The 25371-nt window shown below is 59.0% G+C and overlaps 1 protein-coding gene across 3 annotated transcripts; it reads left to right on the top strand.

Moving 5' to 3' along the window:
• The first annotated feature begins 8574 nt into the window (after positions 1-8574).
• Positions 8575-25138, top strand: BSG (basigin (Ok blood group)). 3 transcript variants are annotated; one of them, XM_050771186.1, is made up of 9 exons: positions 8575-8578; positions 12551-12653; positions 21240-21396; positions 22114-22196; positions 22356-22504; positions 22609-22885; positions 23696-23720; positions 24239-24306; positions 24420-25138. In XM_050771186.1, exons 2-8 carry the CDS (start codon positions 12587-12589, stop codon positions 24300-24302), a joined length of 822 nt encoding a protein of 273 aa, XP_050627143.1. In that variant the 5' UTR covers positions 8575-8578; positions 12551-12586; the 3' UTR covers positions 24303-24306; positions 24420-25138. The 3 variants fall into 3 exon arrangements, with proteins under 3 accessions (XP_050627143.1, XP_050627142.1, XP_050627144.1); XM_050771187.1 differs by lacking the exon at positions 8575-8578 and adding an exon at positions 19535-19882 and having other exon boundaries at positions 12570-12653; XM_050771185.1 differs by lacking the exon at positions 8575-8578 and having other exon boundaries at positions 12530-12653.
• The last annotated feature ends 233 nt before the right edge of the window (positions 25139-25371 follow it).

Raw genomic sequence — 25371 nt, 5'->3', positions numbered from 1 at the left:
CAGCCTGGGTGACAAAGCAGAAACTCTCTCTCAAAAAAAAAGAAATGCTCGAAGGCAGGGTCTGAGCTTCCTCTCCAGCCTCCCTCACAGGTCACAGGCGCCGCCCCACCCCCACCCACCCCACCCACTGGGTCCTGGGGTGACTCCAGCTGGACGGAGATCAGTGAAGGCCAGGCCGGTGTTTGGCGAGCTGGAGCCACGCCCCGGGGAGAGAGCTTATCTCTGAGCCCAAATGTGCCGCCTCAGTGGTTCCCTTCTGCCCTGCTGGGACGTCCCCACCCCAGCCCCGTGAGTGACTGGGGACTTAGAGACACAGGACCAGCCACCAGCAGGAGGCCGACACCCTGTGTGGGACACGCAGTGCCCTGGAAGCCTCCACTCCTGTTTTTTTTTTTTTTTTTTTTTTTTTTGAGACAGGGTCACCCAGGCTGCAGTGCAGTGCTGCAATCATGGCTCACTGTAGCCTCAAACTGCTGGGCTCAAGCGATCCTCCTCACTCAGTCTCCTGAGTAGCTGGGACTACAGGTGTGCACCACCACGCCTGGCTCATGTTTGTATTTTTTGCAGAGATGGGGTCTCACTATGTTGCCTAAGCTAGTCTCAAAGTCCTAGGCTCAAGGGATCCTCCCGCCTGGACCTCCCAAAGCACTGGAATTACAGGTGTGAGCCGCTGCGTCCTGCCAGCCCTCCCTGGTTCCTCCTGGTGTAAGAGGGAACAGCCAAGGGAGCATCTCCGGGTGGCCGGTGGGCAGAGCTCTGGTCTCAGGTGGTTTAAACTGGATGAGTGTCACCCGGGAGCTTGACACTGGAGGATTTAGGGTTGAAGAATCATGATGCCGAGGCCAGTCACGGTGGCTCGCCTGTAATCCAGCCTGTGGAACCACAGGTGCTAGGTGACTTAAAAACCAGAAGCCAGGCCGGGTGCAGTGGCTCTCGCCTGTAATCCCAGCACTTTGTGAGGCTGAGACGGGCGGATCACGAGGTCAGGAGATCGAGACTATCCTGGCTAACCCGGTGAAACCCCGTCTCTACTAAAAATACAAAAATTAGCCGGGCACAGTGGCGGGCGCCTGTAGTCCCAGCTACTCGGGAGGCTGAGGCAGGAGAATCGCTTGAACCCAGAAAGCAGAGCTTGCAGTGAGCAGAGATCGGGCCACTGCCCTCCAGCCTGGGTGACACACACACAAAAAAAAAAAAAAAAGAAGAAAAAACAAAAAAGATACTTTTCTAAGTTATCCATAGTAACAACAAAGCGAGCTCAGCTGGTGAAGCTTGGGGAAGACTGAGTTACCTTCCTTTTTTTTATAGTTTTTTGCTTTGTTTTCACCTTTCAGACGGCCTGTCTGTTGGCTCACAGGAAAGGTCATACTCTCAGGGTCCCGTGAAGACAGGACCCACGTGTCTGCGGCCACAAAGGTTCGGGGACAAGGATGGTGGAGGCCTCCGCTCCACGTGTAGAAATGGTCACTTTTCTGGGAAAATACCAGTTGGGCTCTGGAGGAGACAGGGCAGCTGCTTCTGAAACCCTGGCAAGGCGGCTCCCTCTGCCAGGGCGTGCCCGGCTGGCTGGACAGATGACCCTGCTCCCTGCTTCCGGGGTCTCCGGGACTCCCAGCCCCCACTGCCTGCCCTGAGACAGGCTGCCCCCAACCCACACGTTCACCCGCGGACCCCCCTATCATTTCCTCCATCGTCTGGGAGGTGAGGAATCCGCCATCCCAGCTCTTCTCCACAGGAGGGGCCGTTCCCGGTCAGTTCTGGAGGCCAGAAATTCGAAATCAGGATGGGGTAGGTTTGCTCTCTCTGAAGGCTCCCAGAGGACCCTTCGTGCCTCTCCCAGGTTTGGGCAGCTCCAGCACCCCTGGGTTTGTGGTTGCATCACTCTAGTCTCTGCCTCCATCTGCATGGATTTCCTCCCCTCCCCTTCCCTGCCCTCCCCTGCCCTCCCCTCCCCTGCCTTCCCCTGCCCTCCCCTCCCCCCCCTTCCCCTCCCCTCCCCTCCCCTCCCCTCTTTTCTTTCTCTTTCTTTTTTTTTTTTTTTTTTTTTTTTTGAGACAGAGTCTTGCTCTGTCGCCCAGGCTGGGGTGCAGTGGCCGGATCTCGGCTCACTGCAAGCTCCGCCTCCCGGGTTTAGACCATTCTCCTGCCTCAGCCTCCCGAGTAGCTGGGACTACAGGCGCCCGCCACCTCGCCCGGCTAGTTTTTTGTATTTTTTAGTAGAGACGGGGTTTCACCCTGTTAGCCAGGATGGTCTCGATCTCCTGACCTCGTGATCCGCCCGTCTCGGCCTCCCAAAGTGCTGGGATTACAGGCTTGAGCCACCGCGCCTGGCCACTTTCTTTTTTTTTTTTTTTTGAGGCAGAGTCCCGCTCTGTCGCCCAGGCTGGAGTGCCGTGGTGCAATCTTGGCTCAACGCAAGCTCTGCCTCCCGGGTTCACGCCATTCTCCTGCCTCAGCCTCCCGAGTAGCTGGGACTACAGGCGCCCGCCACCATGTCCGGCTAATTTTTTGTATTTTTAGTAGAGACAGGGTTTCACCGTGTTAGCCAGGATGGTCTCCATCTCCTGACCTCGTGATCCGCCCGCCTCGGCCTCCCAAAGTGCTGGGACTACAGGCGTGAGCCACTGCGCCCGGCCTCTTTTTTTTTTTTTTTTTTTTTTTGAGATGGATTTTCACTCGTGTCGCCCAGGCTGGAATACAATGGTGCGATCTCAGCTCACTGCAACCTCTGCCTCCCGGGTTCAAGCGATTCTCCTGTCTCAGCCTCCCGAGTAGCTGGGATTACAGGTGCCCGCCACCACACCCGGCCAATTTGTGTATTTTTAGTAGAGACGGGGTTTCTCCATGTTAGCCAGGCTGGTGTCGAACTCCTGACCTGGTGATCCACCCATCTCAGCTTCCCAAAGCGCTGGGATTTCAGGCGTGAGCCCCGCACCCGGCCTTGTTTTTTTCTTTTTCTAAACAGGTTCACGTTCACAGGTTCTGGGGTCACTGTCTGGGGCGCACCGTCCCGCCCACCACACCCATCTCTGTATTTGCTGAACTGTCTCCGGCCTGGCCACGCCCACCACTCGGTCACGTGACAGTGCCTGCGGTGCCCCCGGGGTGACACCCGCACTCCACCCACCAGTCACTGGGGAAGTGTCTCAACCACCCGGAAAGTGGGTGAAATTCAAGTCATCGTCCCTCTGAAAAATGCACATGCAAAATTCAGGAAAGGGTAGAAGCAGCTCACGCTGGAAATCCCAGCACCTTGGGAGGCTGAGGCCGACCCTTGGAGCTCAGGAGTTTGAGATTAGCCTGGGCAACATAGCCTCTATCTCTACTAAAAAATAAAAGTTGGCCCGGCGTGGTGGCACACGCCTGTGGTCCTAGCTGCTCCGAGGCTGAGATGGGAGGATCACTTGAGCCCAGGAGGTTCAGGCTGCAGTGAGCCGCGATTGGGCCACTGCACTCCAGCCTGGGCGACAGAGCAAGATTCTAAAAAAAAAAAAAAAATGTGTTTTTTTAAAGAATGAAGAACTGGGTGCAGTGGCTCACGCCTGTCTCTACTAAAAATACAAAAAATTAGCCGGGTGTGGTGGCGCACGCCTGTAATCCCAGCTACTCAGGAGGCTGAGACTGGAGAATCGTTTGAACCCGGGAGACAGAGGTTGCGGTGAGCTGAGATCACGCCAATGCACTCCAGCCTGGGCGACAGAGCAAGACTCCGTCTCAAACAAAAACAAAAACAAAAATGAAGAATTAGGTTGGTGAGAATGACGCACGCTGAATGGGAACAGGACGGAGAGGCTGAAGGGAGGTGGCCGAGAGCCTGAAGGGTACCCGGCGGCAGGCTCGGCCCAGAGTGGGGGAGGGGGGTACTCAGCAGCAGGCACGGTCCAGGCAAAGGCGCCCAGCCGGGAAACTGCCCGTGGACAAGTGCCCATGGAGGCAGTGGGGCCAGACCAGAGGGCAGCTGGGAGGAGTTTGGCTGCTGGAACAAAGAGGGAAGAGCTGGGCCGGGCGCGGTGGCTCACGCCCATAATCCCAGCACTTTGGGAGGCCGAGGCCGGTGGATCACAAGGTCAGGAGTTCGACACCACCCTGACCAAGATGGTGAAACCCCGTCTCTACTAAAAATACAAAAATTAGCCGGGCGTGGCGTGCGCCTGTAATCCCAGCTACTCAGGAGGCTGAGGCAGGAGAATCGCTTGAATCCAAGAGGCGGAGTCTGCAGTGAGCCGAGATCGAGCCACTGCACTCCAGCCTGGGCGACAGAGCGAGACTCTGCCTCAAAATAAAATAAAATAAACCCCCAAATTTAAATTAACTGGGTATTTTTATTTGCTAAATCAGGCCCTACAGGGGGTGGTCCTGAAGGCCCTCTCCTTGGGAGGTAGAAGGGGACTGGGACCTTCTTGCTTCTGGGGCCAGGACTGAGCAGAGCAGGCTCGGGGAGTTTTGGGTGGGGGCGGCGGGGGCAGGGCCGGTCCCTGGTTCTGCCTGAGGGTCAGGGAAGGCTTTCCAGGGAAGGGACCAGAAAACAGGGTCATAAACAAAGACCAAGTTCCCAGGAGAACTGACCTCAGGCCAGATTGGGGGCTTGCCAGGGGAGGACTGGGGAGGGGGCAGGACTGGGGCCAGGCCCTGGGGTTGTTTACAACCCTGGAGGGGCTTTGAAGCCAACGGGCCCCGCTGGGCCTCATCCGCCCTCTGCGTCCTCGTCCTCGTTCTGCACGTAGCTTCGGACCCTCCCCTCCCCCCCCCCCCCTGCCCCCATGAGGACTTTCGAAGCCTGTGACCCCCCAGCTGGGAGCTGTTTGGCGCTGGGCAGTTCTGAGGCTCCGAGTCCCCTGATCCAAAGCCATCCCCGAGAGGGGATCTCCCAGAGTGAAGCCCTCAGCCCCATCCTGGCCCTCCGCCCCCAGCCTCTGCCCCCAGCCTGTGCCCCCAGCCTCTCCCCACCCTGGCTGGGCCCAGCCTTCTCCCTGGATGGGGCTTTTCTGCCCCTGACCACCGTGTGCCAGCCCCTTGGTTACCCACATCACCCTATTTAGTTAGTTAGTTAGAGATGGAGTTTTGCTCTTGTCCCTCAGGCTTGTCCCTGCAGTGGTGTGATCTCGGCTCACTGCAACCTCCACCTCCCAGGGTCAAAGGATTCTCCTGCCTCAGCCTCTTAAGTAGCTGGGATTACAGGCACCCGCCACCACGCCCGGCTAATTTTTTGTATTTTTAGTAGAGACAGGGTTTCGCCATGTTGGTCAGGCTGGTCTCGAACTCCCGACCTCAGGTGATCCGCCCGCCTCGGCCTCCAAAAGTGCTGGGATTCCAGGCGTGAGCCACCGCACCCCATCCCCTCCCCAGCCCCCCAGCGCCCACGCGTCCCCTCCCTGTCTCTGTGGATGGCCCTGTCCTGGACATTTCATAGTCATGGATCACACACTGTGTGTCCTTTTGTGTCTGGCGTCTCTCGCTGAGTGTGACTTCCTCAAGGTGCATCCGTGCTGTGGGCTGGGTCCGAGCCCCGCTCCTGTTCACGGCTGAGTCACGGCTGAGTCGTGTCCCATTGCGTGGAGGGACCGTGCTGTCTCCGTCCATTCATTCTTTGTTTGTTTGTTTGTGTTTGAGACAGAGTCTCCCTCTGTTACCCAAGCTGGAGTGCAGTGGCGCGATCTCAGCTCACTGTAACCTCTGCCTCCTGGGATTACAGGCGCGTGTCATCACCCCCAGCTAATTTGTGTATTTTTAGTAGAGACGGGGTTTCACCATGTTGGCCAGGATGGTCTCAAAACTCCTGACCTCGTGATTCACCCGTCTCGGCCTCCCAAAAACAACCATTTTATTTGTGTAACTGTGTCTACATTGTTAGAGATAAGTGCTCGGTTCGGCAAAGAGAAACCAGCGCTTATAAAATTTCTCAGCGAGACAACTTTACAGAAGGGGGCCGCCAGAGCACACGGGACACAGGAAGGATGGGGGCTTCTGTTCCTCTGTCCTTCCCCCACTGGCTGGGGCTGGACGCCCACAGTCTAAGCTGATCCCGGTTGGCTAAGACTTAAACTTTCTCCAAATAGGATAAAGGCAAGATTTGCGAGAAAAGGAGGGTGGGGGGAAGAAGGGGATTTACAGCTTATGACCTGGAAGTTGAGTTTTGTAAGAGGAACTTAATCGTCCCAACAGTTTACTCCTTTTCTGTTTTATACTTCTTCCTCTTCAAATTTATTTATTTTTCTTTTTTTTTTTTTTTTTTTTTTTTTTTTGAGACGGAGTCTCACACTGTCGCCCAGGCTGGAGTGCAGTGGCGCGATCTCGGCTCACTGCAAGCTCCGCCTCCCGGGTTCACGCCATTCTCCTGCCTCAGCCTCCTGAGTAGCTGGGACTACAGGCGCCCGCCACCGCGCCCGGCTAATTTTTTGTATTTTTAGTAGAGACGGGGTGGGGTTTCGCTGTGGTCTCGATCTCCTGACCTTGTGATCCGCCCGCCTCGGCCTCCCAAAGTGCTGGGATTACAGGCTTGAGCCACCGCGCCCGGCCTTTATTTTTCTTTCTTTCTTTCTTTTTTTTTTTTTGAGACGGAGTCTCGCTCTGTAGCCCAGGCTGGAGTGCAGTGGTGCAATCTTGGCTCACTGCAAGCTCCGCCTCCCGGGTTCAAGCGATTTTCGTGTCTCAGCCTCCCAAGTAACTGGGATCACAGGCGCCCGCCACCAAACCCAGCTTATTTTTGTATTTTGGTAGAGACAGGGTTTCACCAGGTTGGCCAGGATGGTCTCGATCTCCTGACCGCGTGATCCGCCCGCCTCGGCCTCCCAAAGTGCTGGGAAGACAGGCATGAGCCACCGCGCCCGGCCTTCAAGTTACTTTAACAGGATTTGGCTTTGTTGTTCTTCTTGATTATCTAGGAACAAGAGCTTATCGGAGGACAGAGCAGGAGAGGTAGAGGAGGTTTTCTGAGAGCTGCTTCTGTGACTCTTTGGGTTAACGTGCGAAGACGAGGTCTGACACGGCAGCCCACAAGATGAGTCCGCCTGAACAACTGCGAGGGAGATAAAGATTGAGGTCAGCCCGGGCGCGGTGGCTCATGCCTGTCATCCCAGCACTTTGGAAGGTCCAGGTGGGTGGATCACAAGGTCAGGAATTTGAGACCAGTCTGGCCAACCTGGTGAAACCCCGTCTCTACTAAAAATACAAAAAAATTAGCCGGGTGTGGTGGCGGCACCTGTAATCCCAGCTACTTGGGAGGCTGAGGCCGGAGAATCTCTGGAACCCGGGAGGCAGAAGTTGCAGTGAGCCAAGATCATGCCACTGCACTCCAGCCTGGGCAACAGAACGAGACTCGGTCTCAAAAACAATAAAAATAAAGAAAAGAGAAGAAAAAGATTGAGGTTATGAGTCCCTTCCATTTTCCAAACCACCTTTCCATCAGGCCCATCAAGGGGCCATATATTCCAGAGTTTACGGCGAATTCATTTGCTAGGTTGGTAAAGCCCTGTCAGGCTGTCGTGATGGTTGCATCGGGGCCTGTATTATCTGGGATCAAAGTAACGATGCGCTTTTTTTTGTTTTTTTTTTTTTTTTTTTTTTTTGAGACAGAGTCTCGCTCTTAATCGCCGGGGCTAGAGTGCAGTGGTGTGATCTCGGCTCACTACAACCTCCGCCTCCCGGGTTCAAGCGATTCTCCCGCCTCAGCCTCCTGAGTAGCTGGGATTACAGGCGCCCGTCACCACGCCCGGCTAATTTTGTATTTTTAGTAGAGATGGGGTTTCCCCATGTTGGTCAGGCTGGTTTCGAACTCCTGACTTCACGTGATCCACCTGCCTCAGCCTCCCAAGGTGCTGGGATTCCAGGCGTGAGCCGCCGTCCGTGCCCGGCTATGATGTGCATTTAAAAGTAGCCTCCAGGGTCCCACCAACATCGGCTCCCCGGCCGCAGAAGCGACTCCGAGCAGGATTAGAATCGGTAGCGGTGGGGACGTGAATAGAGATTTGCACAGGGTTACGTGGTTGGAGCTGGCAATTAGAGGGGGTGATTCCTTTGGCAAAGTGGATGTGGGGCTTTAGAGCGGTGCAGGAAGCCTGTGCAGAGGTGCAGCCGGGACGCTGGGTGCTGCGGAGAACGTTTTCCCAAGAAGCGCAGGACGGGAATGGCGGGAATGGCAGTAGTTTCTCACACAGGGCACCAGCTGAGGTATTGATTCTCACAACAGGGCATTAGCTGCGGGGCTCTGCGTGCAGACCCTGACCCAAACGATGGATGAATAAAACGTATACTGGGCCGGGCGCGGTGGCTCAAGCCTGTAATCCCAGCACTTTGGGAGGCCGAGGCGGGTGGATCACGAGGTCAGGAGATCGAGACCATCCTGGCTAACATGGTGAAACCCTGTCTCTACTAAAAATACAAAAAACTAGCCGGGCGCGGTGGTGGGCGCCTGTAGTCCCAGCTACTCGGAGGCTGAGGCGGGAGAATGGCGTGAACCCGGGAGGCGGAGCTTGCAGTGAGCCGAGATCGCGCCACTGCACTCCAGCCTGGGTGACAGAGTGAGACTCCGTCTCAAAAAAAAAAAAAAAAAAAAAAAAAAACATATACTGATGGCCGGGGGCGCGGTGGCTCACGCCTTAATCCCAGCACTTTGGGAGGCCAAGGCGGGTGGATCACAAGGTCAGGAGATCAAGACCAGCCTGACCAACATGGAGAAACCCTGTCTCTACTAAAAATACAAAATTAGCCAGGCGTGGTAGCAGGTGCCTGTAATCCCAGGTACTCCGGAGGCTGAGGCAGGAGAAATGCTTGAACCAGGAGGCAGAGGTTGCGGTGAGCTGAGATCACGCCACTGCACTCCAGCCTGGGAGACAGAGTGAGACTCCGTCAAAAAAAAAAAAAAAAAAGAAGAAAGAAAGAAAAAGATTAAAGCTCAGGTACCACGGTTTAAGGTAAATACCGTTGGGGCAACATTTTTGGTCAACCTGCCCAGAAGAGGGCCGTCGGGCTCCAGGGTTAGTTAATGGAGGTCGTGAGGTAAACAGACTTAAGGAGAAAGCCTCTGTCGTCCCTCGTATTTACCGGATGAACTAAAGCTCTAAGGTAAGAACTGGCTGCCTTCAGCCTGTTCAATTATTACAAGCTATGGAACCTTTCAGCCTTCCAAAAGGTTTGTGACTAGTTTCTTTTTCTTTTTTTCTTCTTGAGACGGAGTCTCGCTCTGTCGTCCAGGCTGGAGTGAGCGGCGCGATCTCGGCTCACTACAAGCTCCGCCTCCCGGGTTCACGCCATTCTCCTGCCTCAGCCTCCCCAGTAGCTGGGACTACAGGCGCCGCCACCTCGCCCGGCTAGTTTTTTGTATTTTTTAGTAGAGACGGGGTTTCACCGTGTTAGCCAGGATGGTCTCGATCTCCTGACCTCGTGATCCGCCCGTCTCGGCCTCCCAAAGTGCTGGGATTACAGGCATGAGCCGGCAGCTGCATATTTTCTTATCTGTTTAAGTCTGTTTAAGAATTCCGTGGGCCTGGCCGGTCGTGGTGGCTCACACCTGTAATCCCAGCACTTTGGGATGCTGAGGTGGGCGGATTACGAGGTCAGGAGATCGAGACCATCTTGGCCAACATGATGAAATCCTGTCTCCACTAAAATACAAAAAAATCAGCTGGGCGTGGTGGTGGGCTCCTGTAATCCCAGCTACTTGGGAGGCTGAGGCAGGAGAATGGCCTGAACCCGGGAGGTGGAGGTTGCAGTGAGCCGAGATCGTGACACTGCACTCCAGCCTGGGCAACGGAGCAAGACTCCGTCTCAAAAAAAAAAAAAAAAAAAAAAAAAAGCCTCCACAGGCCCTTCATGTTTCCCTTGTTGTATGTTAAATGCTCGGGAAGTATTTTGGGTTCGCGGATCTGATTCCCGAATCCCTTTAATGATCACCTCCAAGATCGCTCGTGTTTTCTCGGTGGGTCACGTTGTCATCCCACCGAGGGTCCTCGGCCGGGAATTTACGCTCTGCTGCAAGGACATTCTGACCAGGGGGTGTTCACGCTCCCGGACTAACACAGCGGCCTGAGAATCATGGCTCTGTCTTCTCCTTAGATGAGAGTACCGAGGATAGACATTAATTCAACCCAAGCGTGCGGCTGTGGCCCCAGAAATTGGTCAGTTTGATCCGTGACTCCAAAAGGGTTATCTGACAGTGGTGTGCATTCTTTTTTTAGATTTCTAACCTCTGAACTGGTTAAAGGGACGTTTACCAAGCCAATATCCCTTCCTTTCCGTGGTCCTTCCCTTAAGGAAAAAAGGGCTGGGGCAGGCTTTTTGAGGGGGAGGGAAAAGGAAATTTTTCTGGGTTTTTTTTTTTGAGACGGAGTCTCGCTCTGTACCCCAGGCTGGAGTGCAGTGGTACAACCTCGGCTCACTGCAACCTCAGCCTCCCGGGTTCAAGCAGTTCTCTGACTCAGCCTCCCGAGTAGCTGGAATTACAGGCGCCCGCCACCACGCCAGGCTAATTTTCATATTGTTACTAGAGATGGGGTTTCACCATCTTGGCCAGGCTGGTCCTGAACTCCTGGCCTCGTGATCCACCCACCCCTGCCTCCCAAAGTGCTGGATTACAGGCGTGAGCCAGGGTGCTTGGTCGAAAGTTTCGAATATCCCTTTGGCATTGTTCCACTACCTGTTGGAGCTTTCCTGAAGAAGGGGCATGTGCCAGTGGCTGTCCAGCGGGGATGTGGGGGGCAAGGTCCAGGTGGCAGGGTTCTAGGGGGGAAGGGACGGAGAGATGGGTGGGGAAGGGACTGAGTGTTGGGTTTGGGGAGGAGGGTGGGTGTGGGAGGGATAGAGGGGTGAGTGGGGGAGGGACTGAGTGGTTTGGGGAGAAGGGATGGGTGTGGAAGGGATGGAGGGGTGGGTGTGGAAGGGACTGACTGTTTGGTATGGGGGAGGGGGGTGGGTGGGGGAGGGATGGAGGGGTGGGTGGGAAGGGACTTGTCTCACCCCCCACCTCTGTCGCCCCAATATTGACTTTTCTCACCCCCATCTCTGTCGCCCTAATAGCAACTTGTCTCACCCCCCACCTCTGTCGCCCCAATATTGACTTTTCTCACCCCCACCTCGGTCGCCCCAATATTGACTTTTCTCACCCCCACCTCGGTCGCCCCAATATTGACTTTTCTCACCCCCCACCTCTGTTGCCCCAATAGCCACTTGTCTCACCCCTCATCTGTCGCCCCGATATTGAGTTTCCTCACCCCCCACCTCTATCGCCCCAATATTGAGTTTTCTCACCCCCACCTCGGTCCCCCAATGTTGCCTTGTCTCACCCCCACCTCGGTCGCCCCAATGTTGCCTTGTCTCACCCCCACCTCGGTCGCCCCAATGTTGCCTTGTCTCACCCCCACCTCGGTCGCCCCAATGTTGCCTTGTCTCACCCCCACCTCGGTCGCCCCAATGTTGCCTTGTCTCACCTTGGCCGCCCCGGAACTTCCCGGGTCCTTCCCACCCGCGTTGCTGAGAGTCCGGGTTCACTCATCACCTCGGGCGGGACCCGATCCTCCGCTCCTGAGGGCCCCCAGTGAAGCAGTGGGACGCGTCTCCCCAAAAAGGTGACCGCCTGCCTGTCCCGAAAGAGAATGGGATCCAAATGGGAAGTTTGGCGGCGGCGAGCCGGCCCCGCAGAGAGAAACCTGCACTTCGGAAACGTCTCGGAGACCCCTTTACTTGTGCGGGGTGCAGCCGCCGGAGCACACGCGACAAAGGCAGGGCTTCTGGCCTCTGTCCTGCCCCTGTCGGGGCTTCTGGCCTCTGCCGCCATCTAAGCGGACCCCGGTTGGCTGAGACTCAGAACTTTTTAAAAACAGGGTAAACGCGCCCCCTGCGAGAGAACAAGGGGGCCGGGGAAGAAGCGGGTAGGGCTGATTTACAACTTTTGACCTGGAAGTTGAGTTTCTTAACTCAGTTTTCCCAACCAAATGGCGAACAGGACGTTTATACTGAGACATCATTCATTTTCTGAGATCCAGATTCCAGTGCCTTTGAAGTATTTTTACTTGGGGCGGAGGAGGTCGCTTCCTCCCGCCTAATTTATTAATCTGTTCACATAGATATGTACATTTTTAAAGGCAGAGAGGTGGGTCTCGCCATGTTGCCGCGGCTGGTCTCGAGCTCCCAGGCTCAAGCGATCCTCCCGCCTGGGCCGCCCAAGGCTCTGGGATTACAGACGTGAGCCACAGCGGCCGGCCCGTGTTTCACTCTGATCAAATCTGGGTAATACCCTCGGAATGTTTCAACCCCGTCGGCCGCACCGCTCCGCGCTCATTCCAGCTTTGAAAGCCGGAGGAAGAAATGCGCAGGCTCCAGCCGCGTCCCCGCGGGCCGCGCTCCCGTTTCCTAGCAACGCCCTGTCACGTGCGCCGCCGCCCGGCTTCCGTAGCGGGAGCCTGCCGGAGCCGGCGCGTGCGTGCGTGTGTGAGCATGCGCAGGCGGGGGCGACCGGCGTGCCCCGCGCGCGCCCCGCCCCCGCGATGACGCCGTGCGTGCGCGCGCCCGGTCCGCGCCCCCGCCGGTTTTTATAGCGGCCGCGGGCGGCTCCGGCGGCGGTTGGCGGCTGCGGGGCCGGCGAGGAGGAGACATCATGGCGGCTACGCTGTTCGTGCTGCTGGGTTTGGCGCTGCTGGGCGCCCACGGAGCCTCCGGGGCTGGTGAGGAGCGGGCCGGGGGCGGGGTGCGGTCCTGCAGGGGCCGGGAATGGAGGCCGCGGCCGAGGCTGCGGTCCGGACCGGAAGCCAACGGGAGCGTGGGGCCTCGGCGCAGGGCTGCCTGGGGTGCGAAAGGCCGGCCCCGGGGGCTTCCCGCGCCAGCCTGGAGCTTGGGGGTGAAGTCCCAGGGTTTGAGGGGGGCTGGGGGTCCCTCCCGGCGCTGCCTGCCAGGCTCCCCCGGGCGTCGCGCCCTCTGTGTGGGCGTGAAGCCCCTGCTTGGGGGCGGGAGCCTGGGGGTCCTGGCCAGGCCGGTCTCGGTCGGGGGAGGTGGGCGTCCTGCTTTTCGGTGGCCTGGGGTTGGGGGTTCCCCGGCAGAGGTGGAGGCTCTCGCCTGATCTCTGGGCGAGGGCGTCTGCGAAGGCGGCTGGAGGTGGCCCGCCCGCCCGTCCCTCCGGCCAGGAGAAGGGAGACCCGGAGCCTGGGTGAGCGTCCCCTTTGGCCTGGAGTCGGGGCAGGGGCTGGGCTGGTGGCTGCCCGACCTGTCCTGCTGGGACTGGACTCCGCAGGTCGGGGGAGAACGGCCTGAGGGTGGAGCCTGGAGACGGGCCCACCCTGCCTGCGCGTGTTAGGGTCACAGACCCTGCCCGGAGTGTCTGGGGTCCCCGCCAGGCCCCGCGCTGCCGGGGGCGATCGTCTTGGCGCTCTCTCCTGGAAAAGGGGCTTTTGTCCTCCAGGCGCACACGGAGGCTCCGAGTGGGTCAGCCTTCCGGATCGGGAAGGGATTACCGTTCTTCGGGGGATTTAGCCCTGGCGTCTTGCCTCGGGCGTGCACCTGCCCCCGGGTGTTCTCCCAGACTCTTAAGCCCTCGCAGGCTCCCTCGAGGCGCCCTGCCTGGAAGAGAGGGCAGAACGTCCCTCGAGTGGCGCCAGCCTTCTCTCTGATTCTGCCTTGCTTCAGGGCACAGAATGTGGTGGTCTCTGAACGCCCCTTCTCCTTTACAGGCGAGGAAGCTGAGCCCTGTGGGGAGTCGAGGTTCCAAGGTCACAATGAGGGGCCTTGGCCACCCCATTCAGCGCAGGAAATAGTGAGAAAGTCGTTTTTAGCAGACTCTGACCGGGCATTAGGTTTCCAGTGCTGTCTTAGGAGGGGCCGTGTGGGGGTGGGCAGACGCGTTTTGGAGAGTGCATTTGGGAAATGGATTGAGGTGTGTTTTTCCGGGAGAAAAGCATGACAGCCTTTCTTGCTTGATAGAAAATTTCTTCCTTTATTGAGACCCCCATTTGGTTCTGGATTAAAGATTTATAGTGAGGCTTAATCCCAGCACTTTGGGAGGCTGAGGTGGGTGGATCACCTGAGGTCAGGAGTTCAAGACCAGCCTGGCCAACATAGTGAAACCCCATCTCTACTAAAAACACAAAAATTAGCTGGGCGTGGTGGCGCACGCCTGTAATCCCAGCCACTCGGGAAGCTGAGGCAAGAGAATCGCTTGAACCCAGGAGGTGAAGGTTGCAGTGAGCGGATATTGGGCCACTGCACTCCAGCCTGGGTAACAGAGGGAGACTCTGTCTTTTTTTAAAAAAAAAAAAAAAAAGGCTGGGCGCGGTGTCTCACGCCTGTAATCCCAGCACTTTGGGAGGCTGAGTCAGGCGGATCACGAGGTCAGGAGATCAAGACCATCCTGGCTAATACGGTGAAACCCCGCCTCTACTAAAAATTCAAAAACTTAACTGGGTGTGGTGGCGGGTGCCTGTAGTCCCAGCTTCTAGGGAGGCTGAGGCAGGAGAATGGTGTGAACCTGGGAGGCAGAGCTTGCAGCGAGCCGAGATGGCGCCGCTGCCCTCCAGCCTGGGCGACAGAGCGAGACTCCGTCTCAGACAAAAAAAAATTATAGTGACTGATGCTTTGGGAACAAGGTGTAGAGCTGGAGAGTCTGGGCTCCTGAAGGGTCAAGAGCAAGGGCTTGGAGCCTCTCTCCTGGGCATTGAGCCATAGGGGGCCTTGGGCAGAGGCTGAGGAGGGAGCTCCTTCTTCCAGAGGCTTTGCCAGCTAACTCCTGACCCACGTCTGAGATTTCTCTTCCTGGTAACCGAAGTGGCCCTTTATCGAATGTCTCCTGGGCAAGGACCTGGCCCCAGCACTGGACCAGCTCTGTGGGGGAGACACAGATAAGAGCCCCCGGGCGAGGTGAATGTGTGAGATAAGCCACCGCCTCAGCCCTGTGGAAACAGCCTCAGTGGTGGGAGCCAGCCAGGCTTGACTGGGTTTCAAGCCCAGCACGAGGCTCCCACATTGAGCTAATTTGGACAGCTCAGTGGGTGAAAGACCTTTGGTCCATCCCTGCCGGGTAGCGCGGGTCACGGTTTTGTTCCTCTTGTGCAGGGGACTGAGAAGCGTTTCTCCTCAGCAGAAAGCTTAGCCTGGGGCTTACTGGCCAGAGCTGCATGTGGAGTCCGCAGTGTGGCAGCGTTGCTGTGCAGCCGTGTGTGTGCGTGCGTGTGTGTGGTGAGAAGTGGGTCTGTGTGTGTGTGTGTGTGTGGTGAGAAGTGGGTCTGTGTGTGTGTGTGTGGTGAGAAGTGGGTCTGTGTGTGTGTGTGTGGTGAGAAGTGGGTCTGTGTGTGTGTGTGATGAGAAGTGGGTCTGTGTGTGTGTGTGTGTGGTGAGAAGTGGGTCTGTGTGTGTGTGTGTGTGTGTGGTGAGAAGTGGGTCTGTGTGTGTGTGTGTCTGTGTGTGTGTGGTGAGAAGTGGGTCTGTGTGTGTGTGTGTGGTGAGAAGTGGGTCTGTGTGTGTGTGTGGTGAGAAGTGGGTCTGTGTGTGTGTGTGTGTGGTGAGAAGTGGGTCTGTGTGTGTGTGTGTGTCTGTGTGTGTGTGGTGAGAAGTGGGTCTGTGTGTGTGTGTGTGAGATGAGAAGTGGGTCTGTGTGTGTGTGTGTGATGAGAAGTGGGTCTGTGTGTGTGTGTGATGAGAAGTAGGTTTGTGTGTGTGTGTGTGTGTGTGTGTGTGTGTGGTGAGAAGTGGGTCTGTGTGTGTGTGTGTGTGTGTGTGGTGAGAAGTGGGTCTGTGTGTGTGTGTGTGTGTGTGATGAGAAGTGGGTCTGTGTGTGTGTGTGTGATGAGAAGTGGGTCTGTGTGTGTGTGTGTGTGTGTGCGTGTGTGTGGTGAGAAGTGGGTCTGTGTGTGTGTGTGTGTGGTGAGAAGTGGGTCTGTGTGTGCGTGTGTGTGGTGAGAAGTGGGTCTGTGTGTGTGTGTGTGTGGTGAGAAGTGGCTGTGTGTGTGTGTGATGAGAAGTGGGTCTGTGTGTGTGTGTGTGGTGAGAAGTGGGTCTGTGTGTGTGTGTGGTGAGAAGTGGGTCTGTGTGTGTGTGTGTGGTGAGAAGTGGGTCTGTGTGTGTGTGTGTGTGTGTGATGAGAAGTGGGTCTGTGTGTGTGTGTGATGAGAAGTGGGTCTGTGTGTGTGTGTGTGGTGAGAAGTGGGTCTGTGTGTGTGTGTGTGGTGAGAAGTGGGTCTGTGTGTGTGTGTGTGTGATGAGAAGTGGGTCTGTGTGTGTGTGTGTGGTGAGAAGTGGGTCTGTGTGTGTGTGTGTGTGATGAGAAGTGGGTCTGTGTGTGTGTGTGTGGTGAGAAGTGGGTCTGTGTGTGTGTGTGTGGTGAGAAGTGGGTCTGTGTGTGTGTGTGTGTGATGAGAAGTGGGTCTGTGTGTGTGTGTGTGATGAGAAGTGGGTCTGTGTGTGTGTGTGATGAGAAGTGGGTCTGTGTGTGTGTGTGTGGTGAGAAGTGGGTCTGTGTGTGTGTGTGTGGTGAGAAGTGGGTCTGTGTGTGTGTGTGTGTGGTGAGAAGTAGGTCTGTGCATGTGTGTGGTGAGAAGTGGGTCTGTGTGTGTGTGTGGTGAGAAGTGGGTTTGTGTGTGTGTGTGATAAGTGGGTCTGTGTGCGTGTGTGTGTGTGTGTGTGGTGAGAAGTGGATCCATGTCCGTGGAGCATGTTTGTGCTTTTAACCCCAATTTTGCTGGGGACTGACTTGTGAAAACCAGAAGGTTTGGGCCACACAGCCTTGTCCTGTGTGGGGTGGACACTGCTGTTTGCTCTGTGAATTCGGGACTGTGTTTGCCTCTCCTGAAACTTGCTTCGGGGCGTCTATGGGTTGGTGGGGCACGGCTGGGTGTGGTGAGTGCCCAAGGTTGGCCGTCCACGTCTCCTGCGGGCTTGTCAGGGACGGGAGGGCCCGGGTATGCCAGCTGGGTCCGGAGGGCGAAGGGCTTCATCCCCGAGCTTCAGATGAGAGGAGTGGGAGCGCCTGGCTGCGGCTGGTGGGGGCGGTGGGTAGGGGAGGTGCCTGAGGCCGCTTCCCAGAGCTGTTCTCTGGCTCCTGTGTGAGCACTGCAGTGGGTGGGGAGGAGGGCGGGTGGGGGTGGGTGGGGAGGAGGGCGGGTGGGGGTGGGTGGGGGCCGGCAGCCTTATCCTGCAGGGCCGCTTGTGTACAAGTACCACGCGGCCTGCCTGGCCCAGAGCCCTGGCCTGGCTGCCGAGTGGGCAAGGAGGCGGTGGCTGTTTTTAGATGAAGGTGACTTTACTTGAGAACATGGGTTGCAGCTCATATGGCCAGAATCGAATTCTAACCTTTCTGGGGCTGTGGCCGAGTGTCAGGCGCTGCGCGTCCTCCTGGGCTCGTGGGCGGAGGCTCCTGGTGCGGCCAGCGAGGTGGGGTCGCGGGTGGGGTGGGGGGCTCTCATTGCCCCCGAGGAGCCTCTGTGGAGGCTTTCTCTTCCAGACAGCCCACCCAGTGACATTTCAGTACAGACAAACGCCATCAGCATCTGGAGGGGCCACAGGGTCGTTCTGTCCAAAGCCTTTTGGTCCCTTTGGGAGGGACGCCGCCCGCTGAGAAGGTGGTGGACCCAGCGGTAGCACCGTGACCGGTGCAGATGGTCCCTGGGAGCCCGGGACTCCCGGGAAGGCGGGTGGGGCCCCCGCCTGGTCCTCCTCTGCCCTGTGTGCCCTGCCCGGCCTGGCGGTGGGGTGTGGTGACTCAGGATCCAGCCTCTCCTAGCAGCCCTGGGTGAGGAGGATGTGGAGCGCAGCCCTGCAGGGCGGAGGATGAGGAGAGGGGCTGCTGCACGGCAGGAAGGGGCTTGCCAGCTGGGCCGCCTCTGGCTGTGCTTCCTGCCCTGACTCACCTCGCCCAGCTCTGCATGTAGCTGCCGGTTTTGCAGTCTGGGAAATCTTAACTCCCAAGAAATGTAGGTTACCAGGAGGAGATCCCTTTGTGAAAATGGCACTGCCAGCCAGGCACGGTGGCTCACGCCTATAATTCCAACACTTTGGGAGGCCCAGGAGGGTAGATCACGAGGTCAGGAGTTCAATACCAGCCTGGCCAAGATGGTGAAACCCTGTCTCTACTAAAAATACAAAACATTAGCTGAGTGCGGTGGTCACATGTAATCCCAGCTACTCAGGAGTCGGGAGGCTGAGGCAGGAGAATTGCTTGAACCCCAGAGGCAGAGGTTGTGGTGAGCTGAGATTGTGCCACTGCACTCCAGCCTGGCAACAGAGTGAGACTGTCTCAAAAAAAAAAAAAAGAAAAAGAAGGCCGGGCGCGGTGGCTCAAGCCTGTAATCCCAACACTTTGGGAGGCCGAGACGGGCGGATCACGAGGTCAGGAGATCGAGACCATCCTGGCTAACACGGTGAAACCCCGTCTCTACTAAAAAATACAAAAAAACTAGCCGGGCGAGGCGACGGGCGCCTGTAGTCCCAGCTACTCGGGAGGCTGAGGCAGGAGAATGGCGTGAACCCGGGAGGCGGAGCTTGCAGTGAGCTGAGATCCTGCCACTGCACTCCAGCCTGGCGACAGAGTGAGACTCCGTCTCAAAAAAAAAAAAGAAAATGGCAGTGCCGGAACTTGTTAACTGCGCCTGCCTGGGGTTCGCCTTCGGTGGTCAGGGGTGAACATCTGCTGTCCCTGTGGCATTGGGGCCTGTGACCTGTGCACTGCCACGCAGCCTTGAGGCCATGAGCATGCGTGTACACGTGTACGTGTTGTGGCGTGTGTGTCTGCAGATGTGTGTCCTTGTATACGTGTGTGTGGTGGCAGTGCCTGGGGAGCCTGACCTCAGAGGCTGCTGTGGGGAGGGGGCTGCAAGGTCCCAGGGTGAGGAGACACTCCCCATGCTTCCCCCTGGGCTGTGCTGGGCTGTTCTGACAGGCGGGTGCCAGGCACAGCGTGAAGGGTCTGTGTGGATTCCCTTGTGCTCCTTCGCGGCTCTGGGGACCTTCCCTTGCATTTCGAAGGAAGGGGTGGCGAGTGGCCAGAGGTGAGGGGCCCTGAGGCCCTGCCTGGCTCCCAGCTTCCCAAAGCCCCATCTCTCTGGGTCACCGCCCTCAGAGACTGCTGAGGACACCAGCTTTCCACCCACGGGCCATCCTAAAGGAGCCGGGCTAGGGGCTCCTGGACAGAGGCCGCCTGACCCTTTGGCTTTGGGGTTTGTTTTTCTCAGCAGCTCCCCGGGTCTCTGGGGTGGGGCTATTGGGCAGAAGGCAGAGGACGCTGCCCTTGGGAGCTGAGCTCCCGGCAGCCCTCGGGGCTCAGGACTCCTGGCTGTTTTGCACAGTTTCATGTGTTTTGTGTTTTGAAACCGTGTGTGGTCCCACAGTTGTGCCCTCAGAAGCCGCCGTGGCTGCCATGAGGTAGGAGTGGATTGGACGGCCACGGTGGCCCCCCCAGTCTTTCCCGTGCCATGCTCTTTCCAGCCGGGCCCCATCACTCCCCCACACGCGGAAAGGAAGTGGCTTCCCACCCGTCCTGGCCGGGAGTCCTGTGGCAAGGCCTTCCCCAGGGGCTGCCCTCCCAAGTCCCCTGGGCACTAACAAGGCCCCCGCACTCTCCCTGCAGCCGGCTTCGTCCAGGCGCCGCTGTCCCAGCAGAGGTGGGTGGGGGGCAGTGTGGAGCTGCACTGTGAGGCCGTGGGCAGCCCGGTGCCCGAGATCCAGTGGTGGTTTGAAGGGCACGGTCCCAACGACACCTGCTCCCAGCTCTGGGACGGCGCCCGGCTGGACCGCGTCCACATCCACGCCACCTACCACCAGCACGCGGCCAGCACCATCTCCATCGACACGCTTGCAGAGGAGGACACGGGCACCTATGAGTGCCGGGCCAGCAACGACCCGGACCGCAACCACCTGACCCGGGCGCCCAGGGTCAAGTGGGTCCGCGCCCAGGCAGTCGTACTAGTCCTGGAACGTGAGTGGCGGGCACCGCCCTCCCCGCCTCCTTCATTTTCCCTCCTGTGCCGCTCGCCTCCCGGCTCCTGCTCCGTAGAACCCAGACGCCTCCTCCCCTCTCCGTCCCGCTGTGCCCCATGGGCCCACCACCTGGACAGAGGGGCCCGGATCTGAAGAGGGTGGGCTCGCTGCTTGACCACCAGTGCTGGCAGCCTGGCTTGGGGAGGGCAGGGCTCTGCCCTCCAGCACGTGGGTCCTCGTCCTCCCCTCGACCCTCCTCGTGCCGTCTGTTCCGCCGTTCCTTTCTGCTCCCCTGGGCGCCTGCCCAGCTCCCTCCCTTGCGTCCGTGCTGCAAGCCTGAGGGGCCTCCGAGCTCAGCCCAGGCTTGCAGGTCTCGGAACCTTCTGTGTCCTTCGCAGCGTCTCGTTCTAAGGGATTTTCACATTTCAGTTCCTAGTGGGAATATTGTAAACTGACCAAGAACCAAGAGATTTGCTGGTTGGGGACTGGCAGAAGAACGGGTGCTCCCAGCACTGCTGGAGTGCTGTCAGCCTGGGGTCGGGGGGTGTGGAGCCACCTGGGTGCCGCCTAGAGAAGGGCATGGGAGCCTTGGCCAGGGGGTGCTGTGGCTTTTTTTTTTTTTTTTTTTTTTTCCTGGAGACGGATTCTTGCTCTGTTGCCCAGGTGGAGGGCAGTGGCACGGTATCTGCTCAGTGCAACCTCCATCTCCTGGGTTCAAGCGATTCTCCTGCTTCAGCCTCCCAAGTAGCTGTGATTACAGGCACGAGCCAACACGCCTGGTTAATTTTTTTGTACTTTTAGTAGAGACGGGGTTTCACCATGTTAGCCAGGCTGGTCTTAAACTCCCTACCTTGTGATCCGCCCACCTCAGCCTCCCAAGTGCTGGGCCGGGATTACAGGCGTGAGCCACCGCGCCGGCCGGCTACGTTTTTAGAAAGGAATTTCCAGTTTGTGCTAGGGCTGCTCCAACAGCCTGATGCCCCAGTCCTGGCTCAGGGACGTGAGTGGGTGCCTTGTCTGTCCCCACACCCCGGTCCCAGCCTCGTGTGTCTCCGGGCAGGAACATCACCAGGCGGGGCCGCTCGGTTGCCAGCGCCTTAGCCCAGGGCCCGCCAGCTGCCGGCGAAGGCCACCTTCCCGAAGGGGCCTCCCCAGCAGGCGCTTGTGGCTCTTCTCTTCCCGGAGGCGCGGTCAGAGTTCCCCCTGGGCTTCCAGTCTTCGGGGTGTCAGGGCCACGGTGTTTCCGGGAGTGAAAACAAGCCCTTCCCGGGAGGAGCCACAGGTTCCTGGGGGTCAGGCAGGCAGCGCGGCCGTGCTCCTCCACTCTGCTGACCGCGTCTCGCCGGGCCTCGCAGCCGGCACAGTCTCCACTTCCGTAGAAAACATTGGCTCGAAGACACTCCTCACCTGCTCCTTGAACGACAGCTCCACAGAGGTCACCGGGCACCGCTGGCTGAAAGGCGGCGCGGTGCTGAAGGAGGACACGCTGCCCGGCCAGAAAACGGACTTCGAGTGAGTGCCGGACCGCGGAACGCCACCACGTGCCCCTTCTCACAGCTCTCTTGCCGCGAGTGGCCTGTGGTCCGTGAGAACAAAAGACTGGTCGCCAGGCTCGATCCAGGCGGAAGTTAGGGACCAGCTCCACTCGGACCCCCAGAGGGAAACCCCAGGGAGGGGTCCGAGGGCGCCCTTGGGAGCCGGGTGGCTCCAGTAGCCCTGACAGGCGTCCCTGTTGCTCCCTCGCCAGGTCCCGGGCACAAAAGGGCGCCACACTGCCAGGCCCCGGGCACACATGCAGGCCTCCCGGGCTCCGTGCTCCTGACACAAGAGGGCGCCACACGGAGGCCTGCCCGGCTCAGCCCCCAGACGCTGTCATGGCCAGAGCCTCGTCATCACTGGAGCTGGGACGGCCCTGGGAGCACAGAGCCTTTTGTTTTGAGGCTCACTGGGAAGACAGCCCCAGGGTGTGGGGTGCAGAGCAGGGACCTGAGGTGACGGGTTTGCCGTCAGGGAGAGGGTCCTGTTTGCTGGTTCTCTCACCTGGAGGGTCTTGGCAGCCTGGCTCTGTCCCTGGGGCCGTATGGGGACACCAGGAGTTTTGTTGAGGTTCAGACTTGACTGGGACAGTTTGACTTTTTCACTGTGCTGTGGTTGGGCCCCTGGAGAGCCCTGGGTCCTGGGAGGCGTCCTGCAGAGCCGGGCCCAGCTCACCGCCTGCTGTGGTTGCAGGGTGGACTCCGACGACCTCGGGGGAGAGTACTCCTGCGTCTTCCTCCCCGAGCCCACGGGCAGGGCCGACATCCAGCTCGACGGTGAGTCCTGCAGCCAGGGGTGCCGGGCGCCGCCGACTATCGGGGGAAGCGGTTGGCCTGAAGCACCCGGCACATCCCGGAGCCCTGCCCTGCTCCCTGGAGGGGCACAGCCCTCGCGCTGCGGGGAGCCCTGCGGTTCCAGGCTCCTCTCTCTCTCAGCCCTCCTGTCAGGTGCCCCCAGAGTGAAGGCTGTGAAGTCGTCAGAACACGTCAGCGAGGGGGAGACGGCCGTGCTGGCCTGCAAGTCAGAGTCCCTGCCCCCCGTCACCACCTGGGTCTGGTACAAGATAACTGACTCTGGGGACCAGGTGAGAAGCCAGGGCGGCCGGGGGTCCCGGGCTCAGCCCTCAGGACCGGGGGAGGGGCCTAGGTCCGGGGTCCCGGGCTCAGCCCCTGTCCTTGGTCCCCCTAGGTCATCGTGAACGGCTCCCAGGGCAGGTTCTTCGTGAGTTCCTCGCAGGGCCGGTCGGAGCTACGCATCGAGAACCTGAACATGGAGGCCGACCCCGGCAAGTACGCGTGCAATGGCACCAGCTCCGAGGGCACCGACCAGGCCGTGGTCACCCTCCGCGTGCGCAGCCACCTGGCCGCCCTTTGGCCCTTCCTGGGCATCGTGGCTGAGGTGCTGGTGCTGGTCACCATTATCTTCATCTATGAGAAGCGCCGGAAGCCCGAGGACGTCCTGGATGGTGAGCCGTCTGCCCTCCCGCACACACGCCCCGCTCTTGGGGTGGTCCGGGGCCACTCCTGGTCAGTCCCTGCCAGCCCCACCGCTGACCCAGAGCTCGGAAGCAAGGAGCCCCGGGCGGGGAGTTGATAGGACCCTGAAAGCCAGTGTGGGATGGAGCGTCCGGTCCGTCCCTGGGCAGCTGCGACTCAGTGGGCAGCGAGACCCCAGGAGGAGGAAGAGGCAGCAGTTCACCCCACAGCCTCACCCAACCCTTCCCTCCCCCTCACGTGGCTGCGAGCCAGTGTCCTCCGTGGTAAGCCAGCCCTTGCTGTTCCGCCCGACCTCGTGGCAGCTGCGAAGAGCCCAGGGCCATGGTATCAGGGAGTCCTGGCCTCTGCATGATCGGGCTCGGGAACCTGAGGTCAGCCGTGCTCGGCTCCGGCAGCGCCTGGCTCTTCTGCTCCTCAGGCTGCGTGTTCTGGGGCAAGGCCTGTGTGGGCCTGTGGTGGCGGCTCTTGGAAAGCACTGGGGGGCAGGAGTGAGGCCCATGAGGCCGTGGGGACAGCTTACCTTGGGGGGGGGACAGCTCGCCGTGGGAGGGGACAGCTCTCTGTGGGGAGCACACCGCAGATGGGGAGGGCGGGCTTTCCCCGCACCATTCGGCCTCAGAAGATGCACACGGCCGGGGCAGATGCGCTGCCCTGAGCCACCTGGAGGTCACTGAGGGCGGGGCCAGCAGCACAGATGTCCCTGCTCGGGGGCCTGAGTGGGACCAGCTGTGACAGGCTGTTCTCTCGTCCTCTCTTTCATGGTGGCGGTCCTCCTTCAGATGACGACGCGGGCTCTGCTCCCCTGTAAGTCCCAGCTGTGGGGTTCGGGGTCCCAAGGAGCTGCCTGCTGCCCCAGGCCTTTAAAACACAAAGGCAGGCCGGGCGCGGTGGCTCAAGCCTGTAATCCCAGCACTTTGGGAGGCCGAGACGGGCGGATCACGAGGTCAGGAGATCGAGACCATCCTGGCGAACACCGTGAAACCCCGTCTCTACTAAAAAAAAAAAAATACAAAAAAAAACTAGCCGGGCGAGGTGGGCGGCGCCTGTAGTCCCAGCTACTCGGGAGGCTGAGGCAGGAGAATGGCGTGAACCCGGGAGGCGGAGCTTGCAGTGAGCTGAGATCCGGCCACTGCACTCCAGCCCGGGCTACAGAGCGAGACTCCGTCTCAAAAAAAAAAAAAAAAAAAAAAAAAAAAAAAAAACACAAAGGCAGAGCCCCCCGGCTTCAGTATTCTGGGGTCCTGGGGGCCGGGGTGGGCAGGGGTGACTTGGAGAGGGTGACTTGTCGGAGACACCCTCTCACCCGGCCCCTCATGCCCCAGGAAGAGCACCGGGCAGCACCTGAACGACAAAGGCAAGAAAGTCCGACAGAGGAACTCCTCCTAGCCAGGTGCGGCGGGCGGGCGGCGGGAGCTCCCCCTGAGCAGGGGCAGTGGGCTCCTGGGTCCCGCCTGTGGGCCGCTGGGAGGTGGGTCCAGTCTGAGCGCCCCTCCCTGTCCCCAGGTGGCCCGAGGACGCTCCCCGCCCCCGCGTCTGCGTCGCCGCTGGAGTCCACTCCCAGTGCTTGCAAGATTCCAAGTTCTCGCCTCTTAAAGAAAACCCACCCCATAGATTCCCATCATACGCTTTCGTCTTTTTAAAAAAAGTAGGGTTTTCTTTCTGCATTCAGGATTCTGTTCCTTAGGTTTTTTCCTTTGTGAGTATTTCTCGAGAGCCCGGGAGCTGCGGCGCCGCGGCCCGCCTGTGGCTTTCCACCTCTGGGTCTGAGTCACGGCGGGTGGGCGGCGCAGCCTCCTCCACTGGCTGCGGAAGGTCACAGGTCACACGAGGGGCCCGCGTCCTGCCTGTCTGAAGCCAATGCTGTCTGGTTGCGCCATTTTTGCGCTTTTATGTTTAATTTTATGAAGGCCACAGGTCTGTGTTTGACTCAGCCTCAGGGACGACTCCGACCTCTTGGCCACAGAGGACTCACCTGCCCACACTGAGGGCAACCCCGTCACGGCCTCAAGGCACCCCCAAGCCCCTTCCTTGCCTGTGCATCCGGGGGCAGCTCTTTAGAGGGTTTGCTGGGGAGCTGGCGCCGTCGCTGGGACTCCAGAACCGTGGACGCCCCTCCCCAGCTCGCCCCTCGAGGACGGCCCACTCTCCACAGCACCAGGACTCAGTGGGAGCCCCTGTCCCACCCACCGCCACAATAAAGATCGCCCCCACCCCCACCCTCACCCTCTCCTGGCTCCTGTCTGTGCCTGACGGGCTTGGGTCACCCGAGAGCATGTTCACCCTGGGCTCTGGTGACCACAGCAGGGGTGGGTCCGGTGCCAGGACTTCACGTGTGAGGACGGGTCTGCTGAGACCCCAGTGGGTGTTGGGGGCCTGGGGGCATGGGCTGGACTGGGAACTTGGAAGGCAGCTGGGACCGACCCCGTGCCTCAGAGCCACACAGCAGAGGGTTGGC

This window comes from Macaca thibetana, chromosome 19 (assembly GCF_024542745.1).
Source record: "Macaca thibetana thibetana isolate TM-01 chromosome 19, ASM2454274v1, whole genome shotgun sequence".
Taxonomy (NCBI): Eukaryota; Metazoa; Chordata; class Mammalia; order Primates; family Cercopithecidae; genus Macaca; species Macaca thibetana.
This window is presented reverse-complemented; position numbering and strand designations above follow the sequence as displayed.